At 47.8% G+C, this 20,537-nt stretch overlaps 8 protein-coding genes across 8 annotated transcripts; 3 read left to right on the plus strand and 5 right to left on the minus strand.

Moving 5' to 3' along the window:
- Nucleotides 1-103: 103 nt before the first annotated feature.
- Nucleotides 104-1,891, minus strand: F5147DRAFT_711171 (chaperonin 10-like protein). Its single transcript, XM_041438303.1, has 5 exons — nucleotides 1,819-1,891; nucleotides 1,267-1,765; nucleotides 1,124-1,204; nucleotides 518-1,075; nucleotides 104-466 (listed from the first exon to the last, which is right to left on the minus strand). Exons 2-5 carry the CDS (start codon nucleotides 1,522-1,524, stop codon nucleotides 275-277), a joined length of 1,089 nt encoding a protein of 362 aa, XP_041289315.1. The 5' UTR covers nucleotides 1,525-1,765; nucleotides 1,819-1,891; the 3' UTR covers nucleotides 104-274.
- Nucleotides 1,892-1,915: 24 nt separating this feature from the next.
- Nucleotides 1,916-2,513, plus strand: F5147DRAFT_839308 (uncharacterized protein; the record flags this gene model as incomplete). The annotated part of the gene is made up of 2 exons (XM_041444207.1): nucleotides 1,916-2,213; nucleotides 2,298-2,513. Exons 1-2 carry the CDS (start codon nucleotides 2,208-2,210, stop codon nucleotides 2,511-2,513), a joined length of 222 nt encoding a protein of 73 aa, XP_041289316.1. The 5' UTR covers nucleotides 1,916-2,207.
- A 376-nt stretch (nucleotides 2,514-2,889) lies between these two features.
- On the minus strand, nucleotides 2,890-4,640 carry F5147DRAFT_711177 (uncharacterized protein). Its single transcript, XM_041438304.1, has 5 exons — nucleotides 4,524-4,640; nucleotides 4,276-4,476; nucleotides 4,119-4,217; nucleotides 3,533-4,069; nucleotides 2,890-3,478 (listed from the first exon to the last, which is right to left on the minus strand). Exons 2-5 carry the CDS (start codon nucleotides 4,421-4,423, stop codon nucleotides 2,955-2,957), a joined length of 1,308 nt encoding a protein of 435 aa, XP_041289317.1. The 5' UTR covers nucleotides 4,424-4,476; nucleotides 4,524-4,640; the 3' UTR covers nucleotides 2,890-2,954.
- F5147DRAFT_754669 (carbamoyl-phosphate synthase L chain, ATP binding domain-containing protein) lies at nucleotides 4,632-7,823 on the plus strand. The gene is made up of 13 exons (XM_041440296.1): nucleotides 4,632-4,967; nucleotides 5,015-5,069; nucleotides 5,119-5,269; nucleotides 5,325-5,372; nucleotides 5,443-5,456; nucleotides 5,509-5,616; nucleotides 5,665-5,687; nucleotides 5,745-5,825; nucleotides 5,885-6,153; nucleotides 6,204-6,349; nucleotides 6,395-6,422; nucleotides 6,458-6,955; nucleotides 7,009-7,823. Exons 1-13 carry the CDS (start codon nucleotides 4,748-4,750, stop codon nucleotides 7,744-7,746), a joined length of 2,379 nt encoding a protein of 792 aa, XP_041289318.1. The 5' UTR covers nucleotides 4,632-4,747; the 3' UTR covers nucleotides 7,747-7,823.
- Nucleotides 7,824-10,175, minus strand: F5147DRAFT_711190 (uncharacterized protein). The gene is made up of 4 exons (XM_041438305.1): nucleotides 10,012-10,175; nucleotides 9,854-9,961; nucleotides 8,381-9,799; nucleotides 7,824-8,310 (listed from the first exon to the last, which is right to left on the minus strand). The coding sequence occupies exons 1-4, from the start codon at nucleotides 10,147-10,149 to the stop codon at nucleotides 7,927-7,929; spliced, it is 2,049 nt and encodes a 682-aa protein (XP_041289319.1). The 5' UTR covers nucleotides 10,150-10,175; the 3' UTR covers nucleotides 7,824-7,926.
- A 1,960-nt stretch (nucleotides 10,176-12,135) lies between these two features.
- On the minus strand, nucleotides 12,136-12,824 carry F5147DRAFT_711194 (uncharacterized protein). The gene has a single exon (XM_041438306.1). The coding sequence runs from the start codon at nucleotides 12,753-12,755 to the stop codon at nucleotides 12,531-12,533; it is 225 nt and encodes a 74-aa protein (XP_041289320.1). The 5' UTR covers nucleotides 12,756-12,824; the 3' UTR covers nucleotides 12,136-12,530.
- A 370-nt stretch (nucleotides 12,825-13,194) lies between these two features.
- Nucleotides 13,195-16,411, minus strand: F5147DRAFT_332096 (uncharacterized protein). Its single transcript, XM_041429254.1, has 5 exons — nucleotides 15,933-16,411; nucleotides 15,834-15,883; nucleotides 14,928-15,770; nucleotides 14,664-14,873; nucleotides 13,195-14,614 (listed from the first exon to the last, which is right to left on the minus strand). The coding sequence occupies exons 1-5, from the start codon at nucleotides 16,179-16,181 to the stop codon at nucleotides 13,369-13,371; spliced, it is 2,598 nt and encodes an 865-aa protein (XP_041289321.1). The 5' UTR covers nucleotides 16,182-16,411; the 3' UTR covers nucleotides 13,195-13,368.
- Nucleotides 16,412-17,577: 1,166 nt separating this feature from the next.
- F5147DRAFT_711197 (guanine nucleotide binding protein, alpha subunit) lies at nucleotides 17,578-20,428 on the plus strand. Its single transcript, XM_041438307.1, has 11 exons — nucleotides 17,578-17,972; nucleotides 18,255-18,348; nucleotides 18,408-19,046; nucleotides 19,093-19,145; nucleotides 19,195-19,347; nucleotides 19,398-19,453; nucleotides 19,504-19,620; nucleotides 19,673-19,757; nucleotides 19,815-19,880; nucleotides 19,930-19,983; nucleotides 20,034-20,428. Exons 1-11 carry the CDS (start codon nucleotides 17,723-17,725, stop codon nucleotides 20,081-20,083), a joined length of 1,617 nt encoding a protein of 538 aa, XP_041289322.1. The 5' UTR covers nucleotides 17,578-17,722; the 3' UTR covers nucleotides 20,084-20,428.
- Nucleotides 20,429-20,537: the final 109 nt, after the last annotated feature.

Raw genomic sequence — 20,537 nt, forward strand, 5'->3', positions numbered from 1 at the left:
TTGTCCTACAGCTGGGAGGCCCACCACGGAAAACTAAAGATCTTGCCAGACGAATTACACCCAACATCGAATATTATAACCGCACAAGTGACGAATCCGATACACCCGAAAATGTTAAGTGCTACGATACTATAAAATGATAAGATAAGATTGCCTGGTACTACATCTATGAGTAGTTACTTGGCTTACAGGTATCCCAATATACAGGCAGTATCCAAATTACTATGTTCCTTATCTGCTCCAATACGCCTCAGATGCAAGTACTGTGAATGAACTACTCGGATGATACTTTCACGATCACTTTTTCTCCGCTCACTTGTCCATTTCGTACTACATCAAAAGCATCCTGGCAGCGATCTTGTAGCGATCCTTGATCAAATAGGCGAACTCGATTGGGTTTAATGATGCCTTCCTCCAACAGTCGAGGGAGAATATTTGGCATCAGGTTGTCACGAAGGTACTCATTCTACGCCAACTTATCAACATTTTTTGTCGGAAGAATTTCAAAAATACTCACCTGCTGGTACAGTAGCGTCCTCACGCCTATAAGTTTCACTGAATCTGGGAAGGGGTTTCTGTCCACCGGTAATTCCATCCACATTTGCGCATCTTTCCCTGCAACATGCGTTGTGCCTTCCGTAACTGGCAATAGCATGGCGACCACACCGTCGGAGCTAACGACATTAGATATGCTTTTGAGTGTGCCCTCAGCGCTGATGCAGTCCAAGACAAATTGAAGCTTTTTGCCTGCGGCGAGTAGGATCTTCTCGAGCATGTCGTCAGCGCTGTAGTCTATTACGTGGGCGGCGCCAAGAGACTTGAGGTAAGAATGGTGGCGAGGGGATGCTGTTGCAATGACACGCTTGTACCCAGCAAGGGCCAACAGTTGAACAGCGTATTGACCAGATGTAGCTCCTGCACCATAAACGAGAATCGGGGTCTCTGCATGGGGAGGTGGTGCCGAGACGGGGAATGTTGGTGGAGTAAGTTCCAAACAATCGAACAGCGTGTAAAATGCAGTTACGAAATTGTCAGGAATTGTTGCAGCTGCTTCGAGAGAGTAATCATCGGGGAGCTGCGAGTCCGATTAGGACTTGCATTAAAAACGTGATTTATTCCAAACCTTAGCGCAAGCGGAACTGTGTATAATTGCACGTTCTTGTAAACCCTTCCCCTTCGATCCAGCCGTTGCAAATCCGCAAACCTAGAAAACAAGATGGGGCCATTAGACTTGTTCGTTCATCTTGCGCATATATTTATGTTCACCTTGTCTCCTGTCTGCAGGCCGCCCACACCAGGGCCAACAGCTTCCACAACTCCACTAAGATTAAAGCCTAATACGAGGGGGTATTCGCCATTTACGATTCGACCATAATCCGCGATGTATGTGTCAAGGGGTATGACTGCGCTGAATGCCACTTTTACCATCACTTCATCAGGTCCAGGAGATAGTGTCGGGACCTGAATAACAGATGTTATCCCAACAGCTGTACTCGCGAATGCAAGATGAGTTTGCGTCGACATGGCAGTAACTGGGAGGTCGATGAGTCGAAAGTAGTGTTTTCCATGGTGGATACTGTCATGTATTTATAGCTCCTAATATTTCTCGATGTTTGTCGAATTCTGACACAACCAGGGTGGCGCTTACGAATCCAACATGGGGCTGATCACAAATCTGCGCCACTCCTAGTAATGTTGTATTTAAAGATGGCGTCAACTAGCGAGCGATGTTGATGTCGTCCGTTACTGGACACAGTCAGCATTACTACAAGAAAATTAGTCATGGACGATGTGATGGTTGTATTTTGAAGTGCTTACAAAGATATCACTAAGGTACCTCCGTGGACAACGGATGTCACAAATCGTCATAAGATTTGAATTCGAGTTTTCATAAGGAGTCGCAAGAACGATTTCGAAGAACTCAAGCCAACTGGATGTTTGGTCCTATTTACTTCCAAAGGTTTTGCTAAACATCTGCAAACAGCTTCCTTCGCATTGTCTGGCACACAATGCAACATTTATTTCCTCTTTTAGCACTGTCTCCGTCCCGAAATCGATTGCCCGTAGATCATCATGGGCCCATGTGTAGCATGCAATCCGAATTTTCCTAAAAAGGCTAATTTGCTCGAAGACGGTCGACACTCGATTCTTGATTTCCTGACACTCCGTCGTCAAAGCACCCAGCACCCGGATACTTAAGCAACGCGATGTCCGTCACTTTACTCATCATCAGCACTAGCGCCCTCAGCCTTCAAACTAAATATCTTTGAATCTCACACTCGTCTCCAAACAAATAGCTCGAGATGTCTTACACCACGCTTAACGTTAACACCCACTTCTCCCTCTTCGCCTCCCCGCCTGCACCCTCAAACGTATTTGCTGTCTTTGCTCCAACACAGTCCCCACGTGAGACACATGCGATGTACGCAGAGTTCCGCCAGGTGCTTGGCGCTTCCAACGGGCAAAAGAAGCAGGGCAAGAGCGTGCTGAAGAAGATCTTTGGTACCAATTAACAAGTGCCTACAACACGCGCCTTCAAGCGCATTATCCCATCCGAGATCAAGCTCTCTCGCTCGATGTGTTGAGATTATTCTCATCTTCCGAGTAACTCCACCAGAATGCGGCGCTGTTTACCGCTGCCTTCTCAAACCACCATATCGGCGAAGCGCAAGCACAACCACTATAAGCCGCTTACACTCCTTGATGCGCATTCGCATTTAAAAACTATTCGACGTGTGGATCGCGTCTTAGAATGGACAATCCGGGATAGTATGGATGAGTTGGGAGGAAAACAGGAGCGCTGCATACTTAATAGAATCCAAAAAATGCATCGGATGCAGTCTTCTAGTATCATTTCGACAACAACTTATATCTAGGACCTGCTTCAAAATACCATTGATCAATTAAATGCTATTAAAAGTATTAGATACGGATGTCATGAAGCGAAAGAGACATTAACGCATGCCACCAGGAGTGGGTGTAGGTGAGACCATATTGCTGCCTGTCAAGATCGCAGGCATAGGCATTCTGAGCCCCATTTTTGGCGCGCCAGATGTTGGCGGTTCGGGATTGGGGCGGTCGGGGGGTGTTGCACACGGTGGGGGTATATCTTCTTCCTCAGCTACTTCTTCCTGCTCTGCATCTGCGGATACCCGCGGTGGACGTGCTTCCACAATCCTCGAAATCTCGTCGAATTCTTCCTCGCCCGTCCAGCTCCCAACGATGTCTTCGAGGTTTTCATACCCCTTGGCTTTCGCTATCCTCGACTTCAGCTCGTGTGCATCCGTCTTGGACACCTCTAAGCGTGTACCCTTGAATTGAGTGACACAAAATTTCGTAGAGGCCCAGTGGTTATCCAAGTATTTGCAGAGGCGCATATATGAAGGTGAAAGTGTTGACTCAACATCTCGAAGTGGTGTCGCGGAGAAACACGATGGATTTGACTCTGCTGCAGTTGCAATCATGACCGAGTCTGCGCCTGAACGGTTTATAAGAATATATGCAGTGGTATAACCTCCACGATTAAACTCACCAGTGAGGTCCCTAATGCGCTTTGCGTCTTCCCTTCCTGTACAGTCTCCATTTTGAATTATCGCCACGTCCAAACCCAGCCCCTGCACAAATTCAACGATCTCTCTAAGCCTCTCAACCAATGCTCGTTCTCTCGGCCTCATGTTTCTCGTCCGACAGTGTACTGTGATCGCATTCACACCTGTCTTTGCAATTCTTTCTACCAACTTCTTCGTCTCTTCCTGAGTTGGCAGTAATCTGATCTTTGCCGATACACTGATTTCCCTCGGCAATTCCCTCCTCAGAGCCTCCAATATTCCACAAAGAAGGTCAGGATTCGTCAAAAGAGCCGCGCCCATGCCAGCGTGTGTGCTGAAGGGTTTCGGACACCCGCAGTTGAGGTCAACGCCTGAAACGTCCTGCATGACGGTTTTTGCGGCCTGCACCGCAAGCTCGGGGTCAGCGGAACCGATTTGGTATATGAGGTATGGCTTTTCGAGAGGATGAGTCGTAAACATGGCGCGAGTCTTGCCGTTGTACGAGATGACACCGGTAACAGCTGAAGAACATCAGTTGATCAGTGGAAATGAGACATAGTTCATACATACGGTCAATCTCGCGTTCTGCATGTAGAATAGCCTTGTCTACCATTTCAGGGCCCCAGACAAGCGTCGCACCATGCTTGAGAGCCATTAATCGCGTCGGTACTGTGATTAAAAGCTGCATTAACTCGGATCGGACTGAAAACACAGAACCGGCACGTACGAGCACCAGATCTAACCATTGGTGCGAGAAATATCCCATTTCTGAACGAATCTGGTGTAAGATGGTCGATTCGCGGACGTTTGGGTGGTCGTTCTGAATCACCCTGAGGCCCAGGGGTAGGTGATGTTGAGATTGGGCGACGAGACATCGCACAGGTTAAGAACACGGAGCTCGGTGATACGTGCAAAAGTTTTGAATGTGCTCTGGATGAACAAACAAATCGAGCGAGCATGAAAAATTATACTTACTTGACTTGGCAAAGTAGAAACCGTGCTGAGATGGCCCCGAGATCAATCGGGACCTGAGCCGAGAAGCAACCGACGAGAAGCACACTTTCCACGTGACCGGTTCGCGGAAGGATCTTCCGTGTCAGTTGAGGTCCGAGACTACTTATTGACCTCTCTTATTATCTACGTCTCCATTCATTGAAGTTGCGTTCAAGATCCACGAGCTGACTCAAATAACGCGCAGGATGATACCCACAAATCGAGCAGCAGCCTCCTCCCTCCTACGCTCTTCCACCCATGTTCATTCCATTCCACGGCCCTTGTTGGCCACAGACGTGAGCAGTAGCACGAAATATGCACGGACATTTCAAACGAAGGCTTCTGTTATCGGAGCCATGGTGTGCCAACCTAGAATGCTGGTACAGCCAGCTGTTTCACGAAGAAGATTTGCAACTGCCATTCAGAGTATGTGGTTTTCTTCCTCTGTGTGAAATATGCTCAGTGTCATTTAGATACATTGTCGTCTGAAAGAAAGCCTCACTTTGACAAGATACTTATCGCAAACAGGTAGCGTTCCAGTCTCTCTTATCGCCTAACTTGCCTGACCTGTCCTCAGGGGGGAAATTGCGTGCCGCGTAATCCGTACCGCAAAGAAGCTGGGAATAAAGACTGTAGCAGTATACAGCGAGGTTGACGCGAACTCGCTACATGTCCTGGAAGCAGATGAAGCCTACTGCATCGGCCCTGCGCCTTCAGCTGAGAGCTATGTCCGTTCACAATCCCGCTGATTTAGTAGTCTTCTACTGACGCTGCTTTACCTAGTTACGCATGGACAAGATCATCGGTGTTTGTCATCGAAGCGGAGCTCAGGTTGGTTCAGTCTCAAGTTCTGTCATGTGAGACGGAGCTTGACTTTGAACTTACATTATACCAATCACAGGCTGTCCATCCAGGGTGCATAGATTATTTTCCATGGTTGTGCATGGCAAACTGATGTCACTGTTAGCTATGGCTTCTTGAGCGAGAATGCAAAGTTTGCGGAGCGACTAGCAGGAGAGGGTATCGTTTTCATTGGTCCTCCCTCCGGCGCTATAGTCAGTATGGGTTCGAAGAGGTCGGTTCAAGCATCTTTGATACCAATATAGAGCTAATCTTCCTTCAGCGAATCTAAGAATATCATGTCTGGTATGATGCATCATACAGGGTGCTCCTGAAAGCGTGATGTTTAACCCTTTTGTACAGCCGCCGGCGTTCCATGTGTGCCAGGTTATCACGGCGTGAACCAAGACGCTGACCTCTTATTCGCAGAGGCCGAGAAGATAGGTATGCATCTTCATCCAGCTCTTCCCGAACCTCCCTATTAAGCATGTTATACCACACAGGTTACCCAGTCTTGATTAAAGCCATTCATGGTGGCGGTGGCAAGGGCATGCGTGTCGTCTTATCTGCATCTCAGTTCAAGGATTCTCTCGCTAGCGCACAACGTGAATCCTTGAAAAGCTTTGGTGACGCAGATGTGCTTGTAGAGAAGTACATCGAGCGTCCTAGACATATTGAAGTGCAGGTATTTGCGGATACGCTTGGAAATGCTGTAAGTCTTTGGGAGAGAGACTGTTCCGTGCAAAGGAGAAACCAGAAGATTATCGAGGAGGTAGGTTTGAAAGTTGTACCAAAAGTGTATAGATCGACAAATCTTGATAGGCCCCGGCGCCTGGCTTGAGCCCCGATCTTCGTGCAGACTTATCAGCGAAAGCAGTTGCTGCTGCAAAGGCCGTGAATTATGTAGGTGCTGGGACCGTGGAATTCATTTTCGACAACGATACAGAGAAGTTCTACTTCATGGAAATGTATGCACTTTCTAGTTGTGCGGCACACTACTCATGAAATCTCAGGAACACCCGCTTGCAAGTTGAGCATCCCGTCACAGAGATGATACTGGCCTTGACCTTGTCGAGTGGCAACTGGAAGTTGCGGCTGGTAACCCTCTTCCACTTTCGCAAGCACAAATCCCTCTCGTTGGGCATGCATTTGAGGCTCGGATATATGCTGAGAATCCGCGGAACGATTTCCTACCTGACTCTGGGCCACTATTGTACCTTGACACCCCGAAACCAACCCATATCTTTGCCCCTCCTATCCCATCACTCCCTCACAATGAGTTGTGCTCAGAACTGGACTCGGTGAAGCGGTCACCTGATACCTCAACGCATGTGGCACCGTCGATGCGCTTAGAACAAGGGTTCACGCAGGGCGCACAGATTGGTGTATTTTACGACCCGATGATCGCCAAGCTGGTGGTACACGGACGTGATAGGTCCTCTGCGCTTCGTGCTCTCTGCCGTGCGCTTGAAGAATATAAAGTGGTTGGTGTTTCGACAAATGTTGAATTTTTGAGAATGCTCGCTGGTAATGGCGCGTTTATCAATGGAGAGGTTGAGACTGGCTTCATCAAGGTGTGCCTATTCATCTCGCCGTCTTGTTCAAGATTATAGTGTCCTATGAATAGAAACACTACGAAGACCTTTTCCCAGCTGTCGAAAGTCCCTCTCCCGAGTTATTGGCACAAGCAGCGCTGTTCGTCGCATTACGAGAACATCCGGTTCAATCTACAGGCCTTTCGACACCATGGGCAACACTGACTTCAAGACGCTTTGGCGGAGATGTTTACGAGCGCACCATCTCCATCCAACCCGATGATGCCTCCGCAGATCCCACCCGAGTTTCTCTGAAATCCACATCTCCAGGCCATTTCGACATAGCTGTTCACTCTGCCACACCAAAGACATTTACAGGTGTCTCGGCTCGCCTGGTTTCGCCTACAAGATTGAGCACGACGCTCAATGGATCTTCGACAGAAATGACGATTGTGTCGCAGCGCCCGCCTCCTTCCCACCCCGCATCACGCGCGACGAACACCATGGAACGCCTACACGTGTTCTCAGCGTCGGGAACCAAGACTATGTTAGCCATCCCACCTCCTGCGTACCTCCTCTCCCTCGGCCAGGATGTTCTCACCTCATCCAAGGGCGCTTTGCGTGCGCCGATGCCAAGCTTAGTAGTAGAAGTGAAAGTCAGCATCGGCGATCGCGTTGAGAAGGGTCAGCCAGTGGTAGTGTTGGAGAGTATGAAGACGGAGACTGTGTTGCGTGCTGAGGTAGCAGGTGTTGTAGATGCGGTGGGGTGTGCGAAGGGAGAGATGGTGGAGGAGGGGCGGGAGTTAGTTAACATCAAGGAAGATGAATAGGTGTGGTTTGAGTCCTATTTGTATTTTAGTCAATGGATTTTCGGGCGTAAATGCACCGATGGCGTCTCCACATGCTCTGAACTTGAAATTTCAAGTCGATACTAACCGAGCCTTAGGACCACCTATGAGTCTGACGAAACAATGTGTATGAAGCAAGCTTGTAGTATGATTGAGACACAGCTAGACCCTCCCATACGGAGTCGGACTCTCTTCAATTCTCCCTGCTTTCGCCAGCTGACTTCCGATACCAATCGTATCTTGCAAAAGATCTTCCCCTAGGAGCCTGAGCTCAGCAAGACCTCTCCCATGCTTGCGCTGCGCAGGGGGGATACCAAATACAGTCTCTTCCTGCACTTCCAACCCACCGACATCACCATCAACAGAATCAAAACTATCGTCAAATCCATCCCCATCGTCCTCCACGGCGCGCGCAAATGGATGTACTGCACCGCCTTCGTCGCCGAAGCCCTCTCCGATCGAGTCGATGGAGTGGTTTGAATTCGACGAGCCGAATGAATCGTCCGCATCTTGATTGCGTGCGGAGGCCATTAGGAATGCAGTAGACTGGCTGTCCTGGGTGTGCAGGCTCGCCAAGAGAGTCAGAGTCGGAGTCGGAGTCTGGACTTTGACCAACTGGTTGTAGTGTACTGAGCTCTTCTTGTTGAAAATGGAAAAGGTCAGGGTATGGATCGGGGGTGTGGAGGGCCTGTGGTTGAGAAGTGGGGGCAAGCCGCGCTGTTTCAAGACTTTGGTGAGATCCGACGGAATGTGATTTTGATGTAGAGGTGGATTCGGGTATGCTGAGTCCTGTCTTGCACATTATCCTTGCATAACTTGAGCTCGCATCGTTGCTGTCGTGCTCAGCGAGATAAGTATGGCGAGTATATCGTGTTATGGATGGTGGGGTTGGGATCGTAGACATGGTGTCTTCTGTGCCTTCTGGAATGGAATAACCAAATTTCTTGAAGCCACCAAACCGGTCTACGGTAGCACTACTTCGGACGGAACTGTGATCAGATTGAACATCTCCAAGAAGGTCGCGACGGATACGCTCTGCAGCTTCCTTCTTGGGTGTCCTTCCCAATGCATGATGTAAGTCCTTGCCTGGTGTCCGACCAAGTGGAGGTAGCAGGCCCAGTCCCACGCTAGACCTCGGTCCGCGGGGAAATGCCACCGTTCGTGGTGGTGAAAGACCACGCATGAGTTCTGCGGAATCATCGAAAGAGTCGTTAAACTGATCAAATGATCTATTTGAGTCATCGGATGGTCTCGTTAAAGATGGTATATCTAGCATGGATGACGAATTAGAAGTCGATGACAGCGGGGGGTATGGCTTATGTGGAGAACGCTGATACCGTTGCCTCCTAGGCGACGGCAGCGGGGGGTCTGGATGATTGCGTGGAGGAAGATATGCATGTAGATGTTGTGGGATTGCCATAGGTGTCTTGGGCTTGACTTTCAATGGAGATACCCTTGCGCTAGTCGGGAGGCCACGAGGAGTGGGGAGCACACTGGGTGGAACCCGTGAGGATGAAAAATTGGGACGCGATGCACCCTGTGAGACAGAGTCTTCACGCGAATAATCCCTTGACTTTCCCTTATCTAAAAATTGCTGGACAGTGTTTTCTTCTTCATAAGCAAAGCTGTTGTAGGTAGAATCTTGGCCTGCTGAGGCCTTGCTATCCTCCCCAAGGGTAAAATTCTGGAGCTCGCGATCAAGCCGAACGAGTGGAGATTCTAGTGATGCACTCCAGGAAGGCTGATCATCCACAGTATCATTGCCAGACAGTCCAGTACGAGCTGGGGTAGATGATACTGCATTTGATGGCATGAAAGAGGATTCAGATGCAGTAGAATTTGGACCATAAGTGCGATTGCGATTATGAGAAGGCGTCTCATCATCTTCGGTATCGAACAAAGATTCCTCTGCGTCGGGCCGGGTGGAATTTTCGGCTTGGGATGTTGCTTCTGACTGCTGTTCATGCAAGGAGGAGTATTCCTCATACGTAGGAATATGTACTTGTGCGGCTTTCTCGTAAAACGATGTCCAGAACTGAGATGATACAGTAGGTTTCATCGGCAGCAAAACAGGACAAATCAAACTTACCTTTGCAGCTTCACGAACGGGTTCAGTGCTCACGGCATATCGCTTCACAGCTGGTAGTAGTTTTGTCGCCATAATATTCTGAATCTTCGAGAAATTCGTGTCGATATTCTAACGACTTTATTAGTGTTAGGCGACAAGAAGCACATAATTAACACTACCTGAAGTTTAATGGTTATCAGCTGTTCGATCTGGTCGATCTGGTCATTTACAGATGCATTAGTGTCGAGACCTGGAACATCTATGGATCCAGGATCAGCGCTAGCTTGCCAGCGCGGAGGATTCGGGATGATGCTCATCGTCGCGGATATCTGAGACGCGTCTTGTCACGTGTGACATATACGTGCTTCATGTCACGCTCATTTGACCAGCCAACTTTGACGTAATCAGAGAGTCCGAGGATCTAGAGTCTACTACGTCTAAATGCTCTTGGCTAGAATATTCTAAATCTTGCATAATTATTAGGCCTTCAGTTATAGCCCTTCTCGTCTGTCTCTCGTTGTTTATATCCTCGATACTCTGGTTCCTCGTCTTCTTTGAGCTAACAGGTCGGCCCAGAGATTCACTGTACTAGTCACTAATATCTTCAACGGGTTTTACGTGCGTAGTTTGAAAATTTTGAAACTACAACGTACGTGAGCAGAGCAGTTCTAGAATCGTAGCTCCCAATCGCAACGTTAACTGAGACCGAAAGAATACAAATGTATACTCCAACATAGGGGACGTGCGATACGTACTCCTGCTAATGCGGATTCGATACACCGATTTCGAACATCGAAGTTCGAACTCGCATTCAATGGAAGTGCGTTATCACATGCAGGTGGGATACCCCATGATTGCTCAACGTTCAACGTTTCACGCAGCCAAACATTGTCCCACCACCGTGGCTTTCTACCAAGAAGATTCAACAAATAATCTACCTGCTTCTGGAAGGGGATGACAAGGTAGTCCGCTTCGTCATCAGAGTGCACACAACTCCCTGTCGGCATTCACATGCTCGGGAGGCGCATCATCTTGTTTGGGCTGGAAGAACATCTCTATAGTAAGAGAACCAATTTTGTCAGCCCAGCAGGTATGCTGAAATCCTCTCAACCTTTTTTGGTAAGAGGCTCGAGAACATCTTCAGGATAGTGCACGTTCTTATGAGCCACTCATGGGTGTGCCAGAAGCAATAATATTGCTTGTGACGGTTCCTGTGTGTACAAGAGAAATTGAGCCTATGAGGACGACGAGAATCTGAGTGGTACGAGGGGTGGATGGGTTGACTTCGATTTAGTGCGCAACCTGAAGTTATGTCAACTTGAGCTGCGAGCGAAAGTGGTAAAGCAGCTGGCTCACCCTCGTTGCATCGATTGACGGATAAGTTCAGATGCAGACATCTCAATAAAATTAAGGTGAGACTCGAAGTAATATTTGACAAGCGAATTGAAGGCTGTCACCGTCAGGGTTAAATGAATCAACCTGAACGATGTCTTTAAGTACTTACATGTGTACATACTTCTCTTTCGTACTACAACGAAAATCTCGAAGGGATGCATAACGTTAACAAAATCAAGTTTCATCATCAAGACTAGTCTGCCCAACCACATTTGTACAAACCTGAAAATCCCGCAGAATGTCTCGCAGATAATCGTTTTATGTTACCCTATGACACCTCGAACAGTGTCCTAAGCCGTCGATAGAAATCGCCCGACATGAGGTCTGCGATAGCAGAGAGATTGACAGGGACATCAATATCATCCTCTTGGCAATCATAACGATGAAGATCTTCATCATCCTGTCCTGCTCGCGCCGCTCTGCGTCGATGCAAGAATGAAAATTGAAGGAGCTTGCGAGCCAACGACATGGAGTATTGCAAGTGTCAAGATCGGTTTTGATTTTACTCTCGAGGTAGAGCAAGTGTATTCGGTCCACGTGATAACTGCAGATTTCAAACCCACACCGTGGGCAGAAGAGATGACTGAATATATGTGTGGCCAAGTCCGACGAGAGATTATTGACCGCAGTGAAAATTCCCTTGGGAAGAGCGCGCGACACAGGTTCAGTTTGAAATCACGATACCAATGATGGTAGCCGAGGCGTGTTAAGTGACATGCTGGTGCTCTCTGTAGACATTGCAGGCGAATCCCCTGGGTTTATGTTGCAAGAAAGAGTGCGAACGGCCATCTGCACTGGGGTGGGTTGGGTTGTATGCGCGTCTTCGTTGGTGGTGTGAACACACAGGAAGTACAAGTGCAGCAATGACGATAAACTAAGACAGCCTGCACGTCATTATGAGCTTTAGACGATCATGAAGGGGGTGCAGGTAGACTCAACAGAACATGATAAAGTAGCTGTATTTTACATAACAATAGTGGTGAAGTTAGTCACAGCAACAGTCATTGGGTCTTTTCACTGCACTGTGTAGTAAGCTTGGAGTGGTATCAAACAACAGCCAGAGGAAGTTCACCTGTTCACGCAGCCCAACAAGGTGATTCATGGTGCGAGCTGAGCTAGTATCAAGGAGAAAAGAACGATATATTCAATGAAGCACAACTAGCGTCGTGTGCGTAACATAACGAGCATCCTACTGGTAGTACTCACGAAGGCACAATTCCTAATTCAACCAAACTACAGCATGTGAGCATATCCGTCCCACACACTATTTGCGTGTACATATATTATACGTCTGCACGCGGTATTATGAGGTGGGATGATTTGATATTGCACCGAAAAACCACTTCAGGAGCTGCAATGGGCAATGCGGCGCCTGTACACAATGGTGCGTTGATCGAGGTATTGGGATTACAGCGGCACGGCCAAGAGAAAGAAGCAGGAGAAGAAAAATAAAACAGAGATCTGACTCGCGACTCACGGGGAACTGTAGATGGAACGCGTTTCGAGGAACGATCGACTTTACTACCATCAGATTATCTGGTTGGGTACCACTGGAAGAAAAAAAACAAAGGCAGAGCGCTCGAGACTGTTACACATAACTCGGAAATTAGTGCTGTGGAGAAGAGGAAAATTTAAAATTTATTGAAGATGGAGTTTTGTTTGCACATGTTGATCTATAGCCCTGCAATCGCAACGATGTCCGCATGCACAGATATCGTGATTGCGTCTTGGCATCCGAGATTACAATGTAACAATCATGTTTACTTCGCCGATCAGCTTGAAGCATTGATCTACGCATGGGTTGGATTCATTATTGATCTGGAACCAACATCCGTTCCAACATTTCCAAATGGAAAGATCATTCGCCAGGGTTTGGGGCCTTTTGGCTATGTCAGCTTGTACTATGATTACGGGAACCGCGCAATCATCCCGCGCATGAGAATCGACATCTATCGTGATAATCATGTGAATGTCATTAATCAAAAAAATCACCTGCACCGAGCGCCGCTACGATGTAAAATACTTCAGTGAGGAAATTTTTTGTAATGCGTGTGTCTGAATAAGATAATCCCCAAGGATTAAAAGAGTATGAGCTATGGGCGTGGGCCAACTAATAATAATTTATAAATCCTGTCATCTGCTTAGAGTGCAAGACCACACTGCGACTGAACATAACGTTGCATCAGTAATAAATTGATAAAATTCACTAAAACCGTTTCAGGACTTACTGGATTCTCGGGGTACTCAAGAGCGGAGCTAGCATTCGATAATCTGTTATTCTTGGGATCATCCCTCAAGTCAGCGGACAGGTATTCTTTCCCCTTGCCCTTGTCCCTGGAATGGAACGGATACGGAGATGTGATGGAAACAGTCTCGTAGCTGTCACTGCCCCCAGAATCATCACGGAACTTTTGCCAGGACGTTTCACGTAAAAATGGATTGATGATGGAGGACGAATAATTGAATGGCGTGACTTGGGGACGGGACTGCGTGGGCGTTCGGAGGTCCTGACTTGATGAATCATCGTCGTCTTCATCACCTGGAAGCGCATTGAAACTCCGAATTGCTTTTGGCGTGGGGAGATCATTATCTACAGGGCTTACAGCCGCCGCCAAAGACGCTTTTAGCTTTAAGAACTGACGAATATTCATTGGAGCTTGTGCGGCGTTTTCAGATGAAGCTGGGACCGCTTGACAGATTTGTGGTGCACGAGAGGCCACAAAATAACGAGGATCGACGCCATCAAGGAACGGGTTCACGGGGGGAACAGGGAATGCCGAAGGACTTGGTGTGGGGCTATAGCATTCTTCATCATTATCCATAATAGCGTGAGCCCCCGCGTCAAGCATGGTAGCGGCGGTATGGTATGAGTGGAGATTCATGCTTGATTGAGAGCCGATCGCAATACCTATACCGCGACTCGAGCTAGATTGCTCATCACTAGATGCGTAAAAACTCTGTGCGCTCGCGAAACTGCCTTCTGATTCGTTGTATGAAAATATGTCGCCATTGTTCGACTCCCTGTCGAAGTTCTCGTGCAATGCTGACCCAGACAAACTACGAGAGAATTTATGCGGGGAACTGGCAATTGAGGGGTGAAGGAAGGCCGATGAGCCAAATGAGTTCGAGGCCTGATGCAGGTCGCCACGACTCTCGCTCGCACCTTGCTCTCCTACCACAGAGCTGTACGTAGGACTGAAAGGGTGATTCTCGCGCATTGTCGTTGCTTCTGCTGGAGAGTATGGCGCGTTAAGATCACTACCATAAAGTTGCTGCTGGGCCCGCGAACGCCGCCTGCGGCGAATGAGATAGTATACTGCAATACCGAGAAGCAGAAGTACTAGAACTCCGCCCACAATCCCTCCAATGATGAGGGCTTCATTTGACCTTGATTCCAGTGGGTTCTATGCAATGTAAAACGATTAAAATGACGTACCTGGTTCCCGAAGTTGGTACTGGAGTTGTAGTACGAATCACGGACGTCGATGTCGATGTCAGGGTCACGAGCGTTGAGGTAGACCCAAAACAGGAGTATGTTATAATAGTGGAGGTACCGATCGAAGTATAGGTGATCGAATAGAACGTATCCCCACTGTGTGTAATGAGCGATGTCGTGCTTATGACATTTTTTGCAACTCCAGCGAAGCTTAGAATCACACAATAAGGTCAACACATTTCGGTCATAGCTCTAATGACTTACGGTGAGTGAAGAGTAGTGGAAGACGGGTTGCCTACGGGATCGTCAGAGGGCGTAGGTGAATATGTGGATGAGACTGTGAAACCATTCCCAGTCGTAATTGAAGTGTTGACAGGGCTTCCCCACGGAGATTGCGGGATATGGGAAGATTGTGCACCTGGCACTGTTGTTGGAGAGCCTCCGGGGAACGTGGTTGGTAACGTGGGAGTTGGTGAATCAGCGGAACTAGTCTGCGAGGATTGCGGAGTAACGTTTTGGGGATTATCTGAGGTTGACTGTTGGCTGGATGTCTGTTGTCCCGGAGTGGAAATATTCGTGACCGACGTTGTAGATGGAGAAGAGGTTCTCGTGGTCAATGTTTCCGGTATGGATGGTAGAGAAGTTGGTGTAGATGAAGATGGCGAGGTGAGTATGGATAAATTAATACTTGGCGAAGTCGGTATCATTAATTGTGGCGAAGTCGGTATAGTCAAGGGTGGCGGGATGGATGTGAATGAAGGCAAGGCAGATATGACCGAAGGCAGCGAGCTCGGCAGTTTTATTGAGGGAAGATCTCTTGGACTAGGCCAAGATTCCTCACTAGGAGGTGAAGGACTAGTATCTGACGAGACGCTCGTAGTGGAATCACTATTTGAAGGGTCGAAAGTAGTAGGACTGTTTTGAGAAGTCCGACCCGTGCTTACAGGTGGCGTTAAAGTGGTAATTCCGTCACCTGGCGGTGGCCCATTTGTCGATGCTCCTCCACCAGTGCTCATCGATGAGTGTGAAGAAGGCAAAATGGATGTTAACGTATCCGTGCTCGCCTCTGACCCCTTATAATTAGTTGATAAGCCATCTGACCGTGCCCTTATGGTGCTCGTGTTAGAAATTCACCAGATTGCTATGATGGATAAAGATAATGGAACGTACAATGATGAGAATGGCGTGCTTATTGAGGCGCTGGGGATTCGTCTGGATGTCTGTGATGAAATAAGTTTATGTTTTGCAAGACAAAAGAGCACTCCGTACCGCCGGTAACGATAACGGACTCGTCGACGATTGTATACTCTGCTGATTCGTGTGTTGGGTCCTATCTGATGAGTAGCTGGAGGACGAATCTGAGGTTGGTGGAATAGGTAATCCTGCAGCTGTAAACGTAGGTGAAGTTCCCGTGGGGAGAGGATTGAAAGTGCCACCTCCAGAAGACGCAGAACGAACAAAGGGCCCTCGAATGGTCATACGAAAGAATGGGAACGAGGATGCGAAAGCCACTTTCATATCAGTCCATTCGCGGGATAATATCTACTTTTGCAAGCGACATAGTGAGTGCGGTGTAGGCTATCTGTGTTGCCCCTTGATGACGAGCGGTAACGTTCCGAAAGATCGATGGGCTACCCCACGGGAAGAACCAGTGTCGGCTCGTTCGTATAACGTGATACCGCCAAGATGTCTGAGAGTCGACATTTTTGTTCCAAGGGAGAAGCCTGAGGCTGGCTGGAACGCTCGAGAATTGCATGCAAATAAAGTTGTGGCAGTGATCCGGATTGCAATCAACATCATGATGCATATGTTACAGCAGGACAGCAATACATCACCGATCCAGGGAACAATCCACAACGAACACTACGCAGAACATGTGTCATGCAAAAGCTTATTCGTTGTCAAAGATGAGTTATGCGCTTGCCTTCAAAATGCTAAAGTAGAGCAAGAAGCTTGGGAAGGTGTTATCATCGATTATGCTTATCGAAAAGTACTGTTGTTCCTTTCGTACAAAGTTGTCAGCTGAGGTTGACCAAATGAGATCTTCAAATACCCACAGAGAAAAGCCGCAACGTCCACATGAAGGAAAGAATAAACTAAAATAAGAGTCCAACCGTCAAAGATTGCATAAGTGCCGTGTATTAATGAAGCTCTACGCCGGTGCTAGTGACTGATCAAGTTCGCGAAGAACAGTCTTCCATACAAACTAGACAAAAGTGCACCCCGATTGAGCCTAGCTCCGAGGCCCTTTGTAGTGTTTTGAAATGGCCCGGGTTCAATCATTATCGATTGATCACAATATATGGGAGCGTTGATTGCAGTGCTATACTAGTGCGTGAAGTCGTTCTACTGTGAGAAGCATGCCAGTGGGCGAGCGCGTGCGCGTTGGTGCGGGCTTGGGGTTGTGGGCGGTCCTGACGTCTTTACGTTGGGTTCAAGCGGCGCCAAGGCAGTCGCTAGTGTCACCCCCTAGAAGGCAGCGATAAGTTATCGATATAGAGAGAAGATACTTGCGATGGTTCTAAAGATACCGGGAATGGCTCCCCTGAACCATAGAAGTAGCGGGTCCTTCGTTCGGCAGGAGGCTTTTCCCATGAACAGTAGACGAATGATTATCTTGCTCGCCATATGGAAAGCGTAAAGTGCATGTCGGGGAGTTTTGAAGAAACCGACGTGTGACAGACTTGACATCGGCGGTCGGACATTTCCAGTGTATATGTAATATAACAATCCTCCCGCACCAACTCGAGTCTAGTAGCTCTCCGCGGGATACTATGAGGCGTTGGCCTGGCTCCGAGTCGATGTTTTTACTTAATATCGCTCAGGAAGCAAAGCTTAAGGTAACCGTATATAGCGGTGTGACAAGACAAAATAAAATGAAAGAAATTCAGAGAAAATATCCACGTGCGAACCTTCTTTTGGAAGCGCTTGTCGTCGCGACCTAGCCTCTTGTTAGCTTTGTTGCACTTATAAAAGCCATTTCTCAACCACGATTACATTTTCGGCTTTCTCTTTAGACCATCCTTGTCTCTGTGCCCGTCTTGTGGTAGTCCACGACAATGGCTCGGCCTCTGGAGCCAAACCGACGCCGATCCCTTTCCGATCCACTGGCTGCTGCGCTCATGCCCCCTCCAAACGAGAGTGCTGCAGATCGTGAAAGGAGATTGGAAGCAGAGTCAGAGGCCAAGCGCGTCAGCGATGGAATTGATGAAATGCTCCGTGCAGAGAAGAAAGAGAAGAGGACCAAACCTGAAATTAAGGTCTTGATTCTGGGGCAGAGCGAGAGTGGTAAGAGTACGACTTTGAAACGTGAGTCTTCGTCATCTACTTCGTTTCTTTATTGTTTTATGCGAAAACGAGCTACGAACATAATAAACCGTCGCTACAGTTTGGGGATATGTTGTTGGTTTCACCACATCATGTCTGGACCTTATACACTACCGGGTGGAAATCCATTGGCACGAATGTGTACTTGGTCAAAAGAACCTTCATTTTGGGTTTCGTTCGCGCAATACTATACGTTTCATGAAACCGCACCCCTCAGCATTTACGCATTAGGATGTCTGGGCCGCACTGACTTATCTCATCCAGAATTTCAATTAATGCATGCGACTGCTGCCTTCCATGCTGACCGAATCGCATGGAGAGCTGTAATATATCTTAACCTCGTGCGATCCGTCCGCCGGTGAGTACCGTCATTACTTCAAATTTAGCAGCATGTGTGATAACAACATCTAATTACAGCATCCTTGACGCTGTTTCCCCTGAATCAGACGAAGCAGAGGATCAAGAGACTGTATCTGGTCGTACAATCTCCTTTACTAGTCAGTCTTCCGTGATTTCTGCGACTAGGGTCCTCAAGTACCCCCAATATCGCCATGCATTGGAACCTCTAAGGGAGCTAGAGGAACGTTTGATCAGGATGTTATCATCTCCGAATGAAGACGAGCCTACCCACACTGCCCCAAGGCCTGATTGGAGTATCTATGCAAACGGTAACTCTAATACCCAAGTTACTGTTGGCAAGAACGGCCGACCCGCGCCATTCATTACCATACCCCCCTCACGGACATCCTCCCCACTTTCGCCCTCAACGAGCCTCCCTTCTCCTGGTGGGTCAAGCAACAGCTCGTCGAAATCAAAGAATGTGGAAGTTAGCGTTCATCATACCTCAAACTGGAAAAAGGCCTTTTCCCTTGGCAATAGGATCAAGAGTCCTAAGAGTGCACACACGAATGAGATTGAGGGCTGGTGGGACGATCCAAGCGACCCTGTTCATGTGCTCAATTCTTGCGCTCAGCCGATGCTGGCATTATGGAAGGACCCCAGTGTCAAGCAACGTCTACGGGAGAAACGGATCAGAGTAGAAGAGGGCAGTGGCTTGTGGGTGTTTTGTATCTGATATCGGATTTCTCTTGACAACAAACAGCTTTTTGGACGAAATATCCCGTATCACCGCTCTACGGTATTTTCCGAGCGACCGTAGGTCAATTGGCTATCTAAAAACATGCCATTTCTAATATTTGTTTAGAGGATGTCTTGAAAGCCCGGCTCAAGACCACGGGCGTCGTAGAGCACTCCTTTTCAATTGCTGATTCCCAGCGCCGGTTAATCCCATGGAAAATTTATGACGTAGGAGGTGCCCGAAATCAACGGCACGCTTGGGCGCCTTACTTCGAAGATGGTAATTATGAGTCGTTTTTATGACGATCATTCATTGATATCACGATGCAGTAAATGCTATTATTTTTCTGGCACCTATCTCTGCTTTCGATCAGGTATTAGCAGAGGTCAGCGGGTGATTGCTCATCTCTACGTGACATACTGATACATTATGCAGGATCCAGAGGTGAACAGACTAGAAGACTCCGTGTTGTTATGGAAATCTGTCGTATCAAACAAACTGCTTGCGCATGTCAGCATCATTCTTTTCCTGAACAAGGTCGATCTTTTGCAGGTCTGTTGTTCATTGTTTGCAAAGCAAGGTAATGATGCTGATGATACTTAAGGCAAAGCTCAAGAGCGGTGTCCGACTCAGCCACCATATGCCGCGCTATGGTGACAGACCAAATGATTACGAAAATGTATCTTCATGTAGGTGGTAACGGTCTTTGCCATGGGAGTACTTCTCAAGTGATTGATTCTGTGTAGACTTTTATAACAAATTCGGGAGCATTCACCAAACATTCTCGTCGAATAAAGAGAGGGAGTTCAAGAGTAGGCAAACCTTTATATCAGAGGATTCGCTTCTTACGCCCCATGACAGTTCATCTTACGTCAGTGACTGACACCAGGCGGACAGCCACGATCATACAGAATGGTTCGTGATGTTTTGTCCTCAAGGGCTGATTACTTACTACTTTGCTACAGTACGAGATATCATCATTACCGTAAACTTGAAAAACATTCATTTGATGTAACGCCTTTTACCGCTCTTTTTCCGAGGCGTCTAAAATCATTCCTTTGACGGATTTCTACATTATCCGCGTACTATTATGCCCTCTCTTTATTCATCTGTTATTCGCAATTGTTCGTTCCAAGCATCCCCCCCATGAGTTCTAATACTGTTCTTCTATCTCATATTCAGACCTTTCAGATTGTATACCATGCGTCCCAGCATTACGATTGTTGACTTAGTATTACAGATTTACCATACCTTTCCGCTAATTAGATCTTTCATACCAGTATTAACAACGTTCGACTACTCTTACCCTTCACCCAAATGCCAAATGCGACGAGATGCGAAGAAAGGCGTTAATATTGACATCTACCTCACACGTTACACGTCGTCAGTTTTTCCATTCAAGTCACATCCAACATCCAACATGCGCGGCGGCCGGGCTGGGCCGTCCCCCAACTTACAGACCAGACATT

This window comes from Suillus discolor (genome assembly GCF_016758755.1).
Source record: "Suillus discolor strain FC423 chromosome Unknown F5147scaffold_56, whole genome shotgun sequence".
Classification (NCBI taxonomy): Eukaryota; Fungi; Basidiomycota; class Agaricomycetes; order Boletales; family Suillaceae; genus Suillus; species Suillus discolor.